General features: G+C 33.2%; 1 protein-coding gene across 2 annotated transcripts in view; it reads left to right on the top strand.

The window, feature by feature from the left end:
• The window catches only part of OLA1 (Obg like ATPase 1), a 138,430-nt gene that overhangs the window by 67,646 nt on the left and 49,202 nt on the right, over window positions 1–21,582 (top strand). For both annotated transcript variants that reach the window (XM_032479714.1, XM_032479715.1), the window contains exon 5: window positions 7,862–8,037. In XM_032479714.1, the coding sequence (XP_032335605.1) occupies window positions 7,862–8,037 (176 nt within the window). The remainder of the gene's footprint in view (window positions 1–7,861; window positions 8,038–21,582) is intronic.

Raw genomic sequence — 21,582 nt, 5'->3', positions numbered from 1 at the left:
TTTCATTGAGATACTTCTTTTCTGCCTGCTTCTTTGGAAAGAGTTGATATATTGCTGCAACTAAAAATGTAAAATCCTTGAACAATTGAATATAATTAAGTACAGGTGTTGACTCTGGGTTATAGTTCATAACTTTTAAGTGTCTTCAAGGGTTCCTTAACACGTGATTGCCCACTGTGGATTGGGTGCCCCTGAGGAAACACAGCTGTCACCCGGATATAGGTGATGTGGCAATCAACAGGTTAATGGTGTGTGTTTAATTATCTATACTATGTTATATAATTATATTGTATAAAAATTACATTGTATAGTATTGTGATGTGTTGCTTCTAGTCAGTTAAATAGTATCATTAATAATATTTCTTTATCTCTGTATTAAATAAGATATGTAGTTTTATTATTTATTTCCTATACTACATTTATAGTTACTATAAATATTGGCTGTGTTTCCCTGCGCTATACAATACATCCTTGTAGCTTATTTATTTTATATGCAGTAGTTTTTAACCTCTTAATCCCCTACCCCTGTCTTTCTCCTTTCCCCACTGGTAACCACTAGTTTGTTCTCTGTATCTGTGAATCTGTTTCTTTTTGATTATATTCACCTTAATGTTTTGTTTTTGAGTCACTACTTAAGAGCATGCTATTTTTTTTAATTTAGATGAACTCTTAAAATTAGGAGAAAATAATAAATTAAAAGAAATTTAATGTTTCTCAGAACCTGACCCACTTTATTATTATTTCCTATAGTAAATATCTATTTGTCTCAAGATTGGGAATGGTTTTTCACTCCTAGCACTGTTTGATTGCTTCCATTTAAGCTCGTTACTTTGTGTTGAAGCCCTGTGTGAATCACTTATAATTTCTTTAATTTTTAGACTGGTCCCTCAAAGTCAGCCATATGTGCATTTTATGTTACTAAACTTTCTGAAAACCTTGATCAGTTTTTGAATATGTCAGAGGGATGGCAGTTTTCTTCCTGTTGGCTAGGATTTGGTTTTTGAACCTTTTCCTATAATGAGAGAGGAGGAAGAGAGAGGAGATAGAGGAGAAGCAAAGCAAGAGCATGTATTTTTGGCTATCCCATAGTTCTCTTTTCTATTCCAGTATTAAACAATTAGCCTGCAACATAGCCTGGACTATTTTTCATATAATAGGTTTTCCCCTGGAAAATAAAGGTTAAAGACTTTAAAGGCCACTTCTGATTGATTTGTTATTATAAATAAGTACAGTCCACCAAGTGTAGTTATGATATTCATTTATGCTATTGCATCAAGTAATTAACAGTTTATATTACTAGACCAACTATTTCTATTTTTATATGTTTACAAAATATTTTATTTCTCCAGGGGTCTATAAATATATCCACTTAAAGTAATTAAAATTTGATTGATACAACCCTTTTCATTTGTTTCAAGCTCTGAAGCCTTAGAGCCTTAAACCGACATCCTTTTTGGTAGAATTTTGTTAACAGAATGATTTATTAGTTCTCTTCTGTGTTCCAAACTTGCCTTCTTCCCTGATATCTTTAAGAAGGAAAATTTACTTTTGAAGTAAGTATAATAAATTGAGATGCTCTTCTCCCACTTTCTGACTTTAGGGAAGTAGTTAAAACTACACATTTATTAATACAGAGATAAAGAAGTATTAGAAGCTTGAGGTCCAGCTATGAATTAGATTGTTTTTGCTCAAATCATTTCTATTTTCAAGATGAGAAGGGACTTTATCTAGATTTAAACTAGAGTTTTAAAGTGCATCTGTAAACCTGGGTTTAAACTACACTTCTAAATCATAGCATTTGGAGTGTGCAATAAACAGCTTTCACCCCTCCCCTTTTATGCATGACTCCATTTATATGAAGTTCAAGAACCTGCAAACTAATCTAAGTAATAGGTGTCAGAATGGTGTTTATTCTGGGAGAGGGGAGCAATTTAACTGGAAAAGGAAAATGAGTGAACCTTCTAGGGTGATAGGTATGTTTTCTTTTCTTTTTTTTTTTAACTGAAATATAGTTGACCTACAATATTATGTTAGTTTTACTTGTACAACATAGTGATTTAACATTTAAATACATTACAAAATCATCACCATGATAAATCTAGTAACCACCTGTCCCCATACAAAGTTATTAGAATACTATGGACCATGTTTCTTATACTGCATCTTACATCCCTGTGACTTACTTATTTAACAAGTGGAAGTTTGTACCTCTTAATCGTCTTCACCTATTTCACTGACCCACCCACCCCTCTCCTTTGACAGCTACTAGTTTGTTCTCTGTATCTCTGAGTCTGTTTTCATTTTATTTTGTTTATTTGTTTGTTTTGTGTTCTAGATTCTACCCATAAGTGAGGTATTTATTTTTTTCTGTCTGACTTACCTCTCTTAGCATGATACTCTCTAGATTCTCCCATGTTGTCACAAATGGCGAGATTTTATTATTTTATGGCTGTAATTCCCCCTTTGAACTACTCTTCCCCCATACAGTAAAGAATTTTTGTCATGTTATTTATGAAAAATAAGTAGGAACTGGCATTTCTCAGTGTTTATAAATGAAGCTGTGGATGTTAAGTGGATTGTCAATACAAATTTAGTTCTGTCCCTTCTCTTTATATATTAATGAGCTATAGAATTATAAGGAAGTTGAGAATCATAGTTCTGACACAAGATAGGACTTTGCTTTGAAGAATGAATTAGAAATTTGAAAAGGTAAACTTTTTGAATAGGGTGTCCTTGTCTTGATTTCTAACATTGTATTTAATAATTTATCTTCTACTGTTTAGGAATGTGGCCTCAACCTTTCAGTGATTTTGGTGGGACTCTGGATTAGAATGTAAATGTTCAAAACATTTATTGTTTACCACATAAGACAAGCTGGAAAGAATGTGAAATAATAGAGCATGCAGGATGTTTTGATGCTGTGATTTAAGATTCAGTAGATTTATGTAATAATTTTGTTTCTTTTTTTCTAGTCTATACTTTGGTTATATAATGCTTTTTGGTTCCGTACTTGATTTAGGCTCTGAATCTTACATGTACTGATGTTACCTTAGATGCAAATGAAGATCTTTTGGCTTGACACCTTGTCATGATTGATGGATCTCTCTCTCTCTCTCGTTGCTTTTATGTAGTCAACATTGTTTTCTTTAATTAAGTCTCAATATACGTCCTGCCATCATATCTCCTGTCAGTATCCTCGTGCACTTCCTTATCCCCACACTTGGAATACAGCAATTCTCTTTTAGCTGGTTCCCTACTTCTGGTTATCTTTCTCAAATGCTGCTTTCCATTTGTTACTCACTGACGTAAAACCAGTGTTGACTCCCTGTTGACTAGCAGATGGAATCCAGACTTAACTTGCTATATGGGCATTCCTATTCTTCACCCCTACCAGGTGTAATAAATTTTTGTCTTTTACTACTCTTCAATATAATTTCTTACTGTAGTCAGATTTACAGCCTTATTTATTTCAAGTTTTACTTTTTTTCTCTGATGGTTTTCCCTGTTACTTGTCATGCCTTTCTTTATCTTCTTTACCTATACCAAATTTATATAAAGTCCTTGATAACTAATTATTACTAATTAAACCTACTTTTAAGGTCCTTGCTAGTATTATTCTCCTTTTTAATTAGATTAGATTTGTTTTCCCAACCAATTGTTCAGTGATTACCAAGGTCCTATTAGTTTGATTTTTGTTTTTAATTCTTAACAAGACTTAGCAGATTGTTAAATATACAAGCAAGCTTCCTTTAACTGGGAACTTACGTTTAGCAAGGTGTATTGTGGTTTGCATATGTGTTGAGAGGGTGACAGTTTATGCATTGGTTTATATACTAAGGAATTCCTTATTTCTGCATTGTACATTGGTAGAGGATGGAAAAAACATAAGTAAAAGAGGCCCATCTTGACCACATATCCTCTTATTCCCATTCCCAAGAAAATTCTAGACATTTTAGAGTTTGGGATATCAAGGTTTCCATGACAGGTAGTTTATAAAGTACTGCTGTGAAGCCTATATACTTAAATATATCATGTCTTAAAAAATCTAGCCAGGGATGCTTTTCTTTTGTAAACTAAATATAGCCAAAACCTAAGTAGTAATGTAGCAAAACAATTCATTGACATCCTCAATTTTTGAAGTGTATTTTTATTTCTGAAGTCCTTCCCAGTTAGATTTAGCACCCTAAAAGTATGAATTTATCTGTCTTATACTCAAATCTTTATGGAATAAGATAGGTTTGAATGAATGAATGAGTAAATTGATCAATCTTCAGTTCATTTATAATTGGCAATAGCCATCTCATTTCCACCATATCATACCAAGAAATAAATATGATGCAGAGTGTTCAAAACCATGTGGATAGTCAGATGTATTCTCACCAAGTATTTCTGTATTTTGACTGACTCTCAGTGAAGAAGTACCCAAAATTTTTAAAAGTTACAGATTTAGTATGAGCATTGACATTGTGCATTTTTTCACTTAGTGTAAATAGATTTTATAATAGAAATGATTTATTTAACAACTAAAAAGGTACTTTTTGGTTCATTTTATTTGCTATTACCTCAAAGTATACTGGAGTCAGTCAGCAGAGTTCAGGGCTGGAAACTGCTGTTAATGAGTGTGTAATAGAGGGAAGAGAGAAGAGAGCTAAGAGAGGTATCATTTCTGGGGTAGTTAAAGCAAGGAAAAAATAGTCTGACAAGAAATGGCCAGAGAAAATAGAAGAAAATTAGGAGACTGCCTTTGGAAAGAAGCAAGGAAAGAGACGATGTCAGTGCTCTGAAGTTAAATGCTACTGAGAGGTCATTCAGGATTCCTGAAGAATGGTTATTTCATTTAGCATCATAAAGACAAATCATTGGTGTCCTTTTTGAAATCAATTTCTGATAGCATGATAGAGGCATATTCCAAACTGCTGTAGGTTAAGTTTTGAATAGGAAGTAAAGAAGTGGAGAGAGCAGGTAGAGCTCTTTCAAGAAGTTTAGCCCTGAACCAGAGGAGAGAAAGCAATAGCTGGAAAGGGAATTAATGTCCGAGGGTGACTGACATGACTGATTCAATGTAGAATCTTAAGCCTACTTAACATGTTGATGGGAAAGTATTAGTTGAAATGGAGATGATACAACTATAGGAGAGAGAGAGAGGCATAGTAGATTGAGATCCCAGGAAATACAAAGAACAGTCTGTGGAACAAACTTCCTTGGAAGAGGATAAGATCCAGGGCAGAGATAGTAGAGAAGTTGGACATAAATAATAGAAGGTAATGCTCTCCATTTTACTGCTGGAAAGAAGAAAAGATTGGTTTAAAAAACGGGATGGGGGTTCGTGTTCCAAGATGACATGCATTTTCTCTGTGAAGTAAGAAAGAATAGGTTATCTGCTGGGTAGCAGGAAAGAAGAGGAAAGCACTGGAAATGTGAGAGAAGTCAAAAAGGTTTGAAAAAAGTGTTTTGTTATGAAAGGAAACATGCAGAATTGCTGGATGAAAAACCTTTGTGATGGAATCCAGTCTGAGCCTAGCTTAGGGTTAAATTTCTCTTATAACACCTCATTTAATAATGAGGCTTTAGTTAGTATTATTTTGTCACCCATTTTATATGTATATAAGAAATGTACAGATGTAAAATAATTTTTATGGTAATAGTGGTTTTCTTCTTGTGGCTAGTCACTGCAAAACCAAAATTTTAACTAAAATTTGTGCAGATTTTTCTGCAAGTTAAACTTGCTTATTGTGTTTAAAAAAGGATGACTTTTTAAAAATCACTTGTTTTGTATGGACAAATGCATGTTCATTATGAAAAGTTTAAGCAAGACAAAAATGATAAAGAAGATTTAAAAATTGCTCAATAGCTCACTGCCCAAGAGTTATTTTCATTGGCATTTAGTCCATGTTATTAAAAGAAACAATTTTATAAAAATGTGGTCATTAATCTATGTACTGTTTTAAGTAGAATACTGTATGTAGTTTAAAAGAAAGAAAAAGAACTGATGTAATAAAGAAGAAATTACTGAACTTCAGGTAATTTTTTCGCAAAAGATATATTCTTAAATGATCCTGCTTGAGTTAAGAAAAAGGATCATGAAAACACTAAAAGACTGGAAAAATTATTTTTTAATTACATATTTCATCTTTATTATGGCATGATTCCTCACTGTAAAAGATGAGGAAATGAGTACACTTACGTTTTTACCTCCTTCATCAAGATGACTGTATAGAAAATTTTTTATTCTGAGTATCATAAAAAGTTTTTTTATTTCTATAACTGTACTGACCATGTTTCCTTTGTTGCTCTGACTGCCAGGAAGCTAACTTTAAATTTTCCTATTTGATTGTGCTATTTGTATAAGATGCCTCAAATCATGATAAAAACTAAATAATATTGTACTTCCAGGGAAACTTCTTTCATACTTTTCAAATATTCAAAAAATTTACCTAAATTACTATCTGATGTGTTTATTAGTAAGGTATAATATACCTCCTTATTTCTTGCTAATTTTGTTCATATGAATCAGGTACTATATAACATTGATTGTTTGTCAAAAACACCTAAGTATTATTTTAAATACTTATATTTCAATTGTAATAATTTACTTACTTTAAAAATTATTATTCACTGAGTAATTCCACATTAAGATACAAACAACTTAATTGTTTTTAATTCTGAGAAATTATATTTAAAAACTCAATTTACAACCTGTAATGAGAATGTCTTGGTCTTCTGGTGTATGAGAATGAGCTATCGTGACTGTTTTTCTCTTATCAGTCTCAGTCAGATGGTCTTTCAAGGTTCCTGTGATACCTCTATCTAAAATAATTGATACTTTATGTTTGAAAACATCTCATTTTGAGAATATAATTTGATTGGTAATTTTAATTAAATTTATTTATTTATAAGTATTTATTGTTTTGTGAGTATACCACTGCTTTCTGTTTATAATATTTCTAATCTGATTGGTAATTTTAATTAAATTTATTTATTTATAAGTATTTATTGTTTTGTGAGTATACCACTGCTTTCTGTTTATAATATTTCTTAGTATTTGTTCATTTTCGTGATACTGTTATCTCATAATTTGAGTAAATCCCGGTTAAATTATGTTGCCACATTATGTCTTCAAAAGGGCATAAAGTCAGTACACATGCTTCAGTAATGTCTGGTTGTTTTACCCTTATGTTTCCAGTTGGCAATTTGAAATTATGGCTTCAACTGCACTTTAAATATGTGATAATAGCATGTGTTTCTAATAAGGGCCAGCACCATTTTGTTCAGATAGTGTGAGTGGTTGTCACTCATATATGACAAATGCACCTTCATCTGCTTCTTTGATAGCCCCCTAAAAACCATACCCTCAAATCAGGCCGATGAAATTAGCTGCTGTGTAAATTGTGTGTCTGAGTGGTTCATTATCTAATCACCGTCAGAACCACAGTGATAAAGTAGATTGAAGCAGGGAAGAGGTCTGCCAGATGATTTCACCCCCCCCACCCGTCCAAATCCGGTTTCCCTTGGAAACCCTAATAGTGCAGTTTAGAACTTCAGACTCTCATGCCTGGAATTTAGTATCTTTTAATGTACCAAGCCTGAAAATACCAGTAGTTCTGGAGCATAATTTTCTTTCTGTTAAGATCATAATTTTATTTATTTCAATCAGCTTTTGAAATGTTGAGGCTCTTGAATTAGTGTTTTGTTGCTAGTGCCCTAAATATTACTAAATAGGAAAAAAAAATTACTATGTCCTACTTTCAAGAATTCAGAATAATTTGAATACACTGTTAACCTTCTGGGAATCTTAAGTCACTCTAACAATGACCTTCTGTGTTATTTGTTTATTGAATTGCTTCCCTTTAATTTATTTTAGGTGCTTTTGAAGATGATGATATCACGCATGTTGAAGGAAGTGTAGATCCTATTCGAGATATAGAAATAATACACGAAGAACTTCAGCTTAAAGATGAGGAAATGATTGGGCCCATTATAGATAAACTAGAAAAAGTGGCTGTGAGAGGAGGAGATAAAAAACTAAAACCTGAATATGTAAGTAAAAACTGATGGCTTCTTTAGATATTTGAGTTCATTTTCCTTGATTAAATTTTTTAAATAAAGCACATAAAATATCTAATATTAATTTGGAATTTTAGAACTCAAGGATTATTTCTGTTACATAATTGTTGAGAAGCTTCATTTTCTTTTGGCAACACACTGGTTGTGGTGACAGGCTGTTTAAGGTGTTCTTAGCAAACATTTAGCAGTGATATTGTGTGTTTATGTGGTTACTATGTATATCCTTAAGTTTTAGTGTTAGATGTAAGGTTAGATGATGGAAACTTACTGGATTTAGAGAAATGACTGAGTATGAGTTTTATAGATTTGAAGAAGTGATTTATATGAGGAATTCATCTCCCATAGCGATTGACTGAATGAATGCACTATTAAAGTAGGTAATTTTAATCTTTCAGGGAGGAAACACATGCCATTGTCTTTAACATTCAAATGTGTTTTCTATCACATTGTAGTAAATAATTATTAGTTCTATTGAAATAAATGTTTCAAAATTCGTTTTGAAGCTTTTAGTTTAAATATGATCAAATTGTCTTTGATGTTAAAAAAGCAGTCTTAATTATATATTTTCTCATTTATTAACACTTCATAGAATGTTCTTGCTTTATATGCTTTTTGTCATAGGGAGTTTTCTTTTTAACTTTTTGTGTGTTTTTAATACACGTTTATTTTCTATTTTCTCATTTTCAGAAACTGTGATTATCTTCTCTTTTTTTTAAAGAACGGCACTTTATTTTTTTTTTAACTTTTTGGGTGGGAGTTATTAGGTTTATTTTATTCATTTTTTAAATCATGGTACTGGGGATTGAACCCAGGGCCTTGTACATGCTAAGCACTCACTCTACTCCCAAGCTATATACCCTCCCCCTCTTTCTCATTTATTTTTAATAAGTTTGGAAAACATACAATTGATTAGGGGACTCTAATAGGAAGAAATCAAATACAGAATCAACCTCTATACTTAGGCACACTACCAATAAATTATGGTCGAAAGTGCCTGGTCTTGGAACAGGGAGACCTGTGTTGTGCTACTGATTGATTTCCTTGATAATTTAGAGTGAGCTCACGTCATTTTATTTTTCTTAACATCATGGTTACTTCACTTTTTTCCTATTCAAGTAGAACGGGAAAAGGAGAGAGATTTGTCTGAGGAAATTATACAAGATTTAGAATGGAAAGGAGGATTTCACTTGTGAGTATGAAAAATATTCCTTTTTGAAAAGGGAAAAAAGATCATGAGAAAGATGTTGAGATTGAAAACAATTCATTTGCCCCAAATGGCATGGTTACTGATTAGAATAAAGCCTTATGCAGTCACCCTTAGTTCATTGAAACTTACTGACACCCATATATTTCAGAAGCATTAACTGTCTTAAAAATAAATTTATCAGTCTAGTCTCTTCAGCGAATGGTTTTGGGAAAACTAGATGGCTGCATGTAAATCAATGAAGTTAGAATACTCCCTCACACCATACACAAAAATAAACTCAAAATGGCTTAAAGACTTAAACATAAGACAAGACACTATAAACGTCTTAGAAGAAAACATAGGCAAAACATTATCCGACGTTAATCTCAGTAATGTTCTCCTAGGGCAATCTACCCAAGCAATAGAAATAAAAGCAAAAATAAGCAAATGGGGCCTAATTAAACTTACAAGCTTTTGCACTGCAAGGGAAACCATAAGCAAAACAAAAAGACAACCTACAGAATGGGAGGAAATAATTGCAAAAGATGAGACTGACAAGGGCTAAATCTCCAGAATATATTAACAGCTCATACAACTTAATAAGAAAAAAAAAAAATAGCCAATCCAAAAGTGGGCAGAAGACCTAAATAAGCAATTCTCCAATGAAGACATATGAATGGCCAATAGGCACATGAAAAAATGCTCAATATCGCTAATTATGAGGGAAATGCAAATCAAAACTGCAGTGAGGTATCACTTCAAACCAGTCAGAATGGCCATCATCAAAAGTCCACAAACGACTATAATGCTGGAGAGAGTGTGGAGAAAAGGGAACCATTCTACACTGTTGGTGGGAATGTTGTTTGGTGCAGCTGTTAAGAAAAACAATATGAAGATTCCTCAAAAAAACTAAAAATAGACTTACCATATGATCCAGCAATCCCACTCCTGGGCATATATCCAGAGGGAACCTTAATTCAAAAAGATACATGCACCCCAATATTCATAGCAGCACAATTTACAAGAGCCAAGACATGGAAACAGCCTAAATGTCCATCAACAGATGACTGGATAAAGAAGCTGTGGTATATTTATACATGGAATACTACTCAGCCATAAAAAATAACAGAATAATGCCATTTGCAGCAACATGGATGAACCTGGAGAATGTCATTCTAAGTGAAGTAAGCCAGAAAGAGAAAGAAAAAACCACATGATATCACTTTTATGTGGAATCTAAAAAAAAGAGAGAGAGAGAGAGAAATGAACTTATTTACAAAACACAGACAGACTCACAGACAGAACAAGCTTATGCTTACCAGTTGGGGAAGGGAGTGGGAAGGGATAAATTGGGAGTTCGAGATTTGCAGATACTAACTAATATACATAAAATTGATAAACAACAAGTTTATACTGTATGGCACAGGGAACTATATTCAATTATCTTGTAGTAACTTATGGTGAAAAAGAATATGAAAACAAATGTATGTATGTTCCTATATGACTGAAGTATTGTGCTGTACACCAGAAATTGACACAACGTTGTAAATTGACTATACTTCAATTTGAAAAAATTTTAAAAATAAATTTATCAATCTAGCTTTTACATAAATAGGAGGTAGGGGCATCAAGTTCTTCTGAAATTCTTGGCCTACCATTTCCTGGCCTTTCCTCTCAAAGAAAGCTAGAATGTTGGGTGCTACTAAAAAGCATTTTCTTCTCATTTCTAAGCATTTTCCTAAAATTTCTTTACAAGATTTGAAAGGATGGCTTGAACTTGTATTTACAGAAAAATCTGAACACTTCCCCCTTCATTTTCCCTTTTTCCATCCAGCTCTTCTGGGTAGCTAGAGAGCATGATAGCCTAATTTTCTTCTTTCCAAAAACTGAGTATTTTGTTGTTTTCTTTCCTCATGTTAGATTCAGCTGCTTCAGAATAAATTATAGATCTGTGTTTCTCAACCTTTTCGAAAAAAATTATCACCTTCCGTAAGGAAAAAAAATTAATTAAAATTTAATTTAAATAAATTAATTTAATTTCCCCCAATGAGATAAATATTAACAAGTAAGACTTTGTTGGATAGGGTTGAGCTTTGGAGGGCCACAACATTTTTAATAACTATTTTTTTCTTCACCACCAAGAATCAGTTTTTGCCTCTCTAGTAGTAACATTACCCCCATTAAGAATTCATGCTATAGATTTTCTTGTAGCAAACCCAGTACTGGTAAATAAGATAAAGCAGATGACTTTAGAAAATTTTCTTTAGTTTGTTGTTAGCAAAGGCAGAATTTTGGTTGCTTCTATTACTCAATTTGGGGAGAATTTACAGCTTTACAATACAGAATCCTTCAATGCAGGAACATCTTCTATTTATTGAGCCAGGCACTCTTGGGCACTTTTTATATATGTTATTTAAACCTCACAACATGCAAGATTGCAAGATATATATTATTTCCATGTTAAAACTGAGGAAGGCCAAGTTTCACAAGGTTTTATGAATTGCTCAAGATTTCATACTTACTAAATTGTAGATCAAATTTTTTCAGCCAGATAAGTCCAACTACAGGGCAAATATGCTTTTTTTTTTTAAACTTTTAAAAAAATTGTAAAATATGTCCCAAAAGATGCATTAACCTCATATGTATAGTTTAACAAACAGTTGTGAAACAAAGGCTAGTAAAACCTACTTCCATGTCAAGAAATAGAACATTATTAGCACCCTAAAATATCTCCATCACTTACCAGTCTTAAAACTCTCTATCTTCATACTGCTAACTGTAATCCAGAAATTTATAATAATTCCTTGCCAGTGTATGTGCCACCTACGTCAATATGAATTATTTTCCTAATTTCAAATTTTATATAATTGGTATCATGTTGTATATATTTATATGAGCATTTTCATTCAACAAGATTTTATACAGTTCATTTATGTTGCATTTCTTTTTAAAAAATTTTTTTATTGAAGTGTAGTTGATTTTACAAATATGTTGCATTTATCTTTAATTCATTTGTTTCCCTTACTGTAAAATATTTCACTGAAAGAATATACTGTAATTTAAAAATCTATTCTACTGTCAATGGGTATATGAATTTTCCCTCAAAAATTTTTTTATAATTATGAACATGCAGCTGTGAGCGTTCTTTTACATGCTGGTGCACATAAGGGTAGTCTAAGGCATACATTTAGAAGTCAGTAGTGTATGTATATCTTTGACTTCACTAGAGAACACTGTTTTCCTAGTATATGAGAGTTTATCCTGTTGTCAGCACTTGGTATTATCAGATTTTTTTCATTTTTGCAGTTTGATAGCTGTGTAATCATATTTGGTTATGATTCTAGTTCGCAGTTCTCTATGTAAGATTGGAGACCTTTTTTTTTTAATGTATTTATTGGCCCTTTAGGATTTCCTCTTTTGTAAAGTGCCTGTTTTGCTCATTTTCTTTTGCTCATTCTTTTGCTCATTTTCTGTTGAATCATTGTCTTTTTCTCATTAATTTGTGAAAGTGACTTATATATTCTTGAATAGCGGTCATTTGTTTTGATTGGATTACAAATATCTTCTCCCATTCTGTGGCTTTTACTTTTACTCTTTTAATAGTATCTTTTGATGAACAGATCTTAATTTTAAGGTTAGTGTTTTCGTGTCTTGTTTAAGAATCCTACTTTAAGGTCCTCAAGATGATCTCTTGTCTTCTAAAAGCATTATTGTTTTACCTTTCACATTTAGGTCATTAACCTACCTCGAATTTATTTTTTATAAATAGTGTAAGGCAAGCATCCAGTCTTATTTTTCCCCCCATATGGAAAACCTATTGTTCCAGTGCTATTTTTAAAAAAGACTGTCCTTTCCCTACTCCAATGATGTGCCACCTCTGTCATAAGTCAAAGGGCTGTGACATCTTTACTTTTTCCTGAGGATTGGCAGATGAGTCCAGGTAAAAGTGACCAAAAGCAGCAGTGGGATCTGCTGAGATGAAGGTGAGAAGGAGAAGATGGAATGAGGGGTTGATGTCCCACTGACTCTCTGGCCTTATATATGTTCCCTACATCATTTTTATACTTTCCTCATCCCCTGCTGTCCCAGTCTCTAGTCTAGATCAGGGACAATTAAAGTGTGGTCCTTAGACCACCAACATCACCATCATCTGGGAGGTTGTTAGAAATGCAAGCTACAGATCTACTAGATCAGAATCTCTGGGGATATGTTTTAACAGTCTTTCCAAGTAACTCCTATGCATATTAAAGAAAGTTTGAGGGTCACTCCTCTAGAGCAACCGCCACCACCCTGCCCCTTCCAGGGTAGAGGTGTCTTAGGCCTTCCCCAACTGCTTTCTTAGTCTGGCAATACTTCACTATCTTATTAGGTCCATGGTAGTATTAAGAAGATATTTTTTTTCTGTTTAGACCTATTTTATTGTTGTCTTTAGAGGGGCAGTTACCCTGAATCACTTAGTTCACTATTACTGAAAGTGGAGGTCTACTGGATGTAATATTACCAACAATTTGCCTGATATCATCATATGACAGTTGGTGGGGACAAAAACCAACATTAAGCAGGGAAAGGCGTTTGAGGATGGGTTATTTTAAGTAGTTGGTTTGTTAGTGCATGTTTTTACATTACAACTACTTTTGCCTAAAAAAAGCAAGTCACAATAATATTTATAGTATAATCCTGTTTATGTAAAAAATGATACCTGTATTCTTGGTAAGTTCATCAAAAGAGGTATGGAAATACACTTAGTTGTGTTTTACAGTAAACATTTGGAAAGTAAAAAAAGTTTTTAACAGTAATATGTTTGGAAAGGGAAGTGGTTGTGGGAGAGTGAGTGATTGGGGTGGGTGCTTTGACTGTTTATGCTCTATACTTCTCTGTTACTTGACTTTTTTTCATAACAATGCATTACTATTTTGTTTTTAAAAGGCCTAAGGAAATTTCCTTTAGGTGGCCTCTTAAAAAAAGCACTAAATGCATTTACATTGTCCTTAGCTGTTTCTAACCTATATTCATCAAACTACAGTTTTAGCTTTGCACCAGGCAAAAGGTTTTGAAATTTCTGCCTGAAATTGGTAAAGGAATATCGTAGGTTATGTGAACTTGGAAGAGAAACACAGATGGGAAGTTGTAGGCTTTAGCATCAATTCCATCTTCACTAACCTGAAAAACTGGATAGGCAATGTATTTTATAAAGATTAAGAAGCAGCTCCTTATGAGTTTTCTCAAGACCGTGCCATTTTGAGTTGCAAAGCCGTTTTGAATCACATCTGAGAGTCTTTGCCTCTTAATCTAAATTTGGGTTGGGTTTTCTCAGAATTGGACCCTGAGGCAAGGATTGGAGTGCAAGTAGTTTCCTTGGGAGTATCTCAGGCGGCACACATCAGGGAGTGGGGAATTAAGACCCAGAAAGGAAGGAAACTAATACAAAGTATGTAGACGAGCAGGTGGGAAACCCTGAGCAGATGGGGATCAGTCTTCCTAAGGTCCTCTGAAACACAGTGTAGAAAGTGTTTTGTAGTTTTTTCTACTGGAAGGGTGAGGAAGATGGAGTAATTATCAGTTAATTTCCAAAAGTCATTGGTGATGGGTTGCTCCTGGGAGCATTAACTCCCTGGCACCTGATATCTGTGTGGTCTAAGCACAGCACTCAGGCAGTTACAGATGCTTACAGTAAGAAGCCGTCAGCATGTGCTGGGTCTGTGTGGGTGAGTGAGACATGGGCAGGGCACTGATGGTCTCTACTACACATTTCTTCATCCAATGTGCATTTAAATTTTTTATCCTAATCACTTTATTTATTTTTGGTTCTTCTTTAGGATCACAAGTTCAATTTGGTGGTATTTTATATTTTTCCTTGTTTCTGATTTATCTTTAGTTTTCCCAGTAAAAGAGTACCAATGCAATTATGTTACCGACTAGTTATTCTCAGGGAGGTTTTTTTTTTTTTTCCCAATATTTTTTTATATTCTTTAACAAATGATCTAAAGGTACAAAATGTGATTGACTTCTTTTCTTCACTTTGTGTTTGTAATCTTGACTAACAGAACCAGGGACTTCAATTGGACATAGATCCTAGGCTAATAAAAGCTACTTGAAAGTTATAAGAAAAATAGATAGATCATGTTGTTCACTAGGTATTTACTGATTATTCCTTAATATTCATTCAAATGTGTCTCTATTTTTTGGATAATCTTTCAGAAATTCAACATTCAAACCTCTCTTCCTATGAAGTTTACATTTTCTAGAGTTGGAAATCATTTGTATTTTTATGTAAATAAGCAGGAAAAACTTGGATTAGATATACTCTAGCATAAAACATGAGCCAACTTTTTAATGCTAAAACAGAATCTTTCCTAAGTGTAAGACTCATGGATTCTGATATAAAGATACCTTTTATAAGGTGGGTCTTGCTGCTGTGTGAAAATTGAGACACCAAAGAAGGCAAGAGTGGGGTAGACATTTCCTATTGGTATTAATTAGCCAGGTGTATTCATTTGCTAGGGCTGCCATAGCAAGTATCACAAACCAGATGGCTAAAATAGGAAGAAATGTATTCTTTCACAATTCTGGAGGCTATAAGCCTGAAATCAAAGTGTTGGCAGGGCCATGCTCCCTCTGAAGGTTCTAGGGGAGAATCCTTTCTTGCTGTTTCAGCTTCTGGTAGCCTCAGGCTTTCTTTGGTTTGTGGCAGTATAACTCCAGTCTTTGCCTCCATCCTCACGTGGCCACATTCCCTCTGTGTCTCTGTTCACATTTCCCTCTTCTTATAAGGATACCAGTCATAATTAGATTAAGGGCCCCCCCTACTCCAGATAGGCCTCTTTAGCTAGTTCCCAAATAAAGAAAGTCACACTCTGAAGGGTTAGGACTTTAACCTGTCTTTTTTGGAGGACATTTTAAGCCATAGCATTAACACCAAGGCATCAAGATCAAGACTGATTTTAAAATTCATTTAAGTGTGTGTACATTCTATTTGGAAAGACAAAATTTGGAAAATGAAGGTAGAAAGAAAGCTTTAAGGCAGATTTTATTTTCTGATGATCAATGATCAATGAATGATGGAAATCATCATACTTAAAAAATATTTTCAAACTAACAGTTATCTAATTAAGTGAATAAAAAAGGCAACCAGGAATTGTAATTAATGGGTCTTTTTTTCTTGTCAGCCTCTCTGAATTAAATAATTAAAATCCCTCCAAACATATAGTTATTAGCAGATTTCTTCTAATTATTCTTATGGCAGTTTTTAAGGTTGATTTTTACATAACTTTAGAAGAACATACAACATATTTAAATATGTAATAGATGTGTTTTTCACTAAAAGCAAAATATTCAAAAAAGTATACTGTAAAAACGAAATTCTCCCTCCCACTTCTGTCTTCTCATTTACCTTTTTCTCCTCTTTAGATTCTTATGTATCTTTCCAAAACTATTCCCCCATGACTTAAAAAGATCATTTCTAAAAGAACAACACTAAGAGTGCTTAGCCTGAATTGCATTCATTCAACTTTCTCCCTGAATTCTCGCAGTCCTCATGATCTCTAACTCAGTGTTCTCAAATTATTTGAACTGAAAATCATTATCTTTGACTCTCTTCTCTCCTTTACCATTTATATACCATCCTTTTGATTTTATCTCCTGAATATTTCCTTTGTCTCTTCCTTCCTCCTTATTTTCATGAATTCTTTAATTTGAGCCTTGTTCATGCCTAAATTGATTTCTTTACCTCCATTCTTGCTGCTGTTTTCCACAGTTAGAAAATACAAATCTCACTGTGTTATGCCTTTGATTAAAATATCTCGCCATCTTCCTACAAGATACTGCCAACATAAAGTCTATGGCTCACAAATTTCTTTGTGTTGCAACCTTGCCTGACATATTTTCTCAACTCTTCTAACAGTAAACTAAAGATTTTGCCTTCACATGGGCTCATTTACTGGAACTCTACCCTTTTGCTACTCGCTCAGCCCCATTTCCTAGTCATTCTTTAAGACATAGCCTAAAGCAGAAGTTTCCTACTCTTTAAAAAAAAACATTTTTATTATGGTAAACTATACATAAAATAAAATTTACCACTTTGATCATTTTAAGTGTACAATTTAGTGGCGTTAAGTACATTCACAGTATTGTACAACCATTACCACTATCCATTTCTGGAACTGTTTCACCATCCCAAACTGAAACTCTGTATGCTTTAAATAATAACATCCCATTTTCTCCTCCTTCCAGCCCCTGGTAACCTCTGTTCTACATCCTTTCTCTATGAATTTCCCTATTTTAGGTACCTCATGTAAGTGGAACTATACAATTTTTGTCTTTTTGTGTCTGGCTTATAGATCCTCAGTGTTCACTATTATTTATTTGAAGACAGCAGTTAGGAAGTGCAAAGCTGTTTACGATTATCAGGGTAATACAAAAATGTATTGTGTTTGGGCCAAGGGTCACGAGAATTAGACTCATTTGAGACCAAACTACTTTCAAATCATCAATCTATGTATACTTGAGGTGAATGAACTTATATAAAAGCTGATGTTATGGTGCATATGCTAGAGACATACTTTCCTGGATATTCCTACCTGTCTACTTTCTCCTTGCCAATTGCAAACAGAACACAGATAAAGAGAATTAAAAATAGGACAGGTTAGTATATCCCCGTAAACTCAATGTTACCAACCTCAAGTGGGCCCTCAGCTATATCCAGCTTTCCTGTTTGCTCTCCTGCCCTCTGCTGTCACAGCTCCCCTACTCTCCTCAAACCTCTTATTTATGCCCATTCCCTGCTTTCATCCATCAATATCCTTAGCAGACAACCTTGCCTCCTACTTCGAATCAAAATAAAAGCCATCAGACATAGGAATTCTCTCATTTTCTCTCTAATTTTACACTAGCCAAACCTAAAGCCTGCTATTCATTCCTTATTTATGGCTAATTTTCCCAGTTCTTTGGATCTTATCACTTACTAACTTTCTAGAAACTTTACACTATTAGTCATCTCTTCTTCTTTTTCCTTTTGTTGCTTTTAAGTGATTTTATTGAGGTAAATTCACATATCATAAAGTTAACCCTTTTAAAGTATACAATTTTTTTTTAGTTTATTCACAAAGTTGTTTCAATCACCAGTAGTTCCTTCTTTCTTATATATACAGCTTGTCCCTCTCAAACTAGATTGTTTTCATCAACTATTTAAAGGTATCTTTTTTAATCTTTAAAAAACACTTCTTGAATACCACACGTCTCATCCTTCAATTAACATATGTTCTCTACTTTCCTTTTTTAAAACCTCTTGAAAGACTTATTTTTTTCAGCCTCCTAATAACTCAGTTCAATCTATCCAGTTTATCTGCTCATCAAACTCAAATAGGTTTCGCTAGGGTTATCAGTGGCTTTTGCTTTGTTAAGTCCAAGGGACATTTTCAGTCATCGTGACTTGTCAATAGTATTGGATGCTGTTGGGTCATTTCTTGAACTGTTATTCCCGTGGATTCCATGACAGCATTTTCCTGATTTCCCTCCTCCTTCTCTAGCAACTTCTCAGTTTCTTTTGAAGGCTCATCCTCTTACACCTTGGCTGTTAAGTATTGGCATTACTTAAAGTTGAGTCTTAGGCTCTCCTCTCTTCTCTCAATTCTTTTCCTATGGATATCATCTGTATCTATGGATACAATTACTATTTAAATACAAATAACTTCCAGATTTGTATCTCTAGCCCTGATCTGCCCTCAGAGCTCCAGGTAGCATATTTAATCCCTGACTTGACATCTCATATGTTTCTCAAAGACGTATTAAAGTTAGGACATCTAAATATCAAACAAAAATTTCCCTCTCTCAAACCTGATTCTCTTCAGGATTTCTTAGCTCAATGTATCATACCACTGTCTGTTAGATTATGCAAGCCAAAAACCTAATCATCTTTAACCCATTCTCTCTCCATCATTTCTCACATGTAGTCCATCACGGAATTCTGGCAACATGTATATATATATCGATGTAATAATATACCTATATTTTCCTGTGTGTATGCATACATAGAGATAAAGGGTAAAACATATATGGCAAAATGATACTTTAATGTATCTGGGTATACAGACATTATTATTGTAGCTTTTCTTTATTGGAAATTATTTCAAAACAAAAGGTAAAAACAAAACAAAAATTAAAATGTATGATTTTAATGTATAGAGATACAGTTAAAATACATGACAATAATGGCACAATGAGGGGGTAATGGAGTAATTAAAAGTGTTATAGTGCTCCAATTAAAAGACAAAGTATAGTTAAACATAGAATTACCATATGACGCAAGAGTTCCACTCCCAGATTAATATTTGCAAAAGAACTGAAAACAGGTGCTCAAACAAATATATGTGCAAGCACATTCATCACAGCACTATTCACAATAGCCAGAAGGTGGAAGCAGCCCAAATGCCTATCAGGATGAGAGGATAAACAAATTGTGGTAAGTACATACAATGAATATTATTCAGCCTTAAAAAGTAAATGACTGTAGATGCTAGACATGGATCAACCTTGAAAACATTATGCTAAGTGAAAGAACCTAGACACAAAGGTCACATAGTGTATGATTCCATATGTGTGAAATATCCAGAATAGGTAAATTCATAGAGACAGAACTGCAGATTGGTGTTTGCAGGGGCTAGTGGGAAGGGATGGGAGAAACTGTTTAATGAGTATGGGGTTCTATTTTAGAGTGATGGAAATATTTTGGAAGTTGATAGAAGTGGTGGTTGCATAGCATGAATGCTTAAGTACTAAATTACTTTAAAATGATTAATTTTGTGTTTGTGTAAATTTTGTCTCAATACATTTTTAAAAAAATAAAACAATATCAGATTGGATTTTAAAAACCCACCTGTATACTGCTTATAAGACATATCTGAAACATTAAGATAGAGAAATATTGAAAGTAAAGGATGGAGAAATACATATTGTGCAAGTTCTAACCGCCCCCCCTTAAAAAAAAGGCTAATGTATTATACTGATATCAAAGTAGACTTTAAAGGAGTTAAAGGGAACGTTTCGTAATGCTAAACGTTCAATCTACCAGGAAGATAAAATAATTTTAAGTTTGTATATGCCTAGTAACATAATCTCAAAATATATAAAGCAAAAACTGATAGAACTAAATAAATTTTGTAAAAGACCCAAATCTACAATCATAATAGAATATCTTAATACTTCTTTTAGTAATTGATAGAACAAGCAAACAAAATTTTAGTAAGAATATAGAAGATTTAAACAATGTGATTAAGGAGCTTGACCCAATGGACATATACACAATACTGTACATAACAACAACAGACATTCTTGTCAAGTACAAATGGAATGTTTACCAAAATTGTCCATATTTTTAGCCATATAGCAAATGAGCAAATTTCAAATGATTGAAATGAAAAAGAATATGTTATCTGACCACTATGGAATTAAAATTAGCAATCAATAACGAAAAGATTACTAGAAAATTTCTAAATGTTTGGAAATTAGATAGTACACATCTGAAAGATTTCATGTTAGAAGGCTAAATCATAGTGGAAATAAAATGTTTTAACCCTATGATAATGAAAATACAACATATCAAAATTTGTTGTATTCTTTTCTGACATATACAATCAAATTCTATAAATTAATAGTCTCAAATGTATATATCCAAAATAAGAAAGGATAAAATCAGTGTTCTCAAACTATCCATCTGAAGGAGTTGAAAAAAGAACCCAGAGAAAGCAGGTGGAAAAAACAATAAAGATAAGAGCAAATATTAATGAAACAGAAAAGAAAGAAACTTGTAATAAAGAGGCTCAAAAAGGCCTAGAGTTGCTTCTTTGAAAACACTAATAAAATTGTTAAGTTCTTAGTAAGATTGGTGAAGGAGAATAAAAGGAAGCATAAAATCAACATCAGGAATGAAAGAGGAATGTTACTAAAGATCCAACACATTAATATGCTAATAACAGAATATTACAAACAACTTATGACAATGGCTTGAAAAATATGCGAAATGAACAGATATCTTTAAAGACTACTCAACAAAGCTGACATAAAAAGATAAAAATTATCTAAATAGTCCTGTATCTACGGAAGAAATTTTGAACTGATCATTTAAAACTCTATTATAAAGAAAACTGGTGCAGGTGACTTCACTATACATTTAAAGTCTCACACACATTCTTCCAGAGAATAGAAAAAGAGGAAAACTTGCCAGCTAGTTTTATGAGGTCAGAAGAGTCCTGATACCGAAACCATACAATGTAAGAAAGAAAAGTTAAAGACAAATCTCTTTCATGAACATAAATACACATTAAGTAAAATATTAGCAA

Source organism: Camelus ferus, chromosome 5 (assembly GCF_009834535.1).
Source record: "Camelus ferus isolate YT-003-E chromosome 5, BCGSAC_Cfer_1.0, whole genome shotgun sequence".
NCBI classification, from domain to species: domain Eukaryota; kingdom Metazoa; phylum Chordata; class Mammalia; order Artiodactyla; family Camelidae; genus Camelus; species Camelus ferus.
This window is presented reverse-complemented; position numbering and strand designations above follow the sequence as displayed.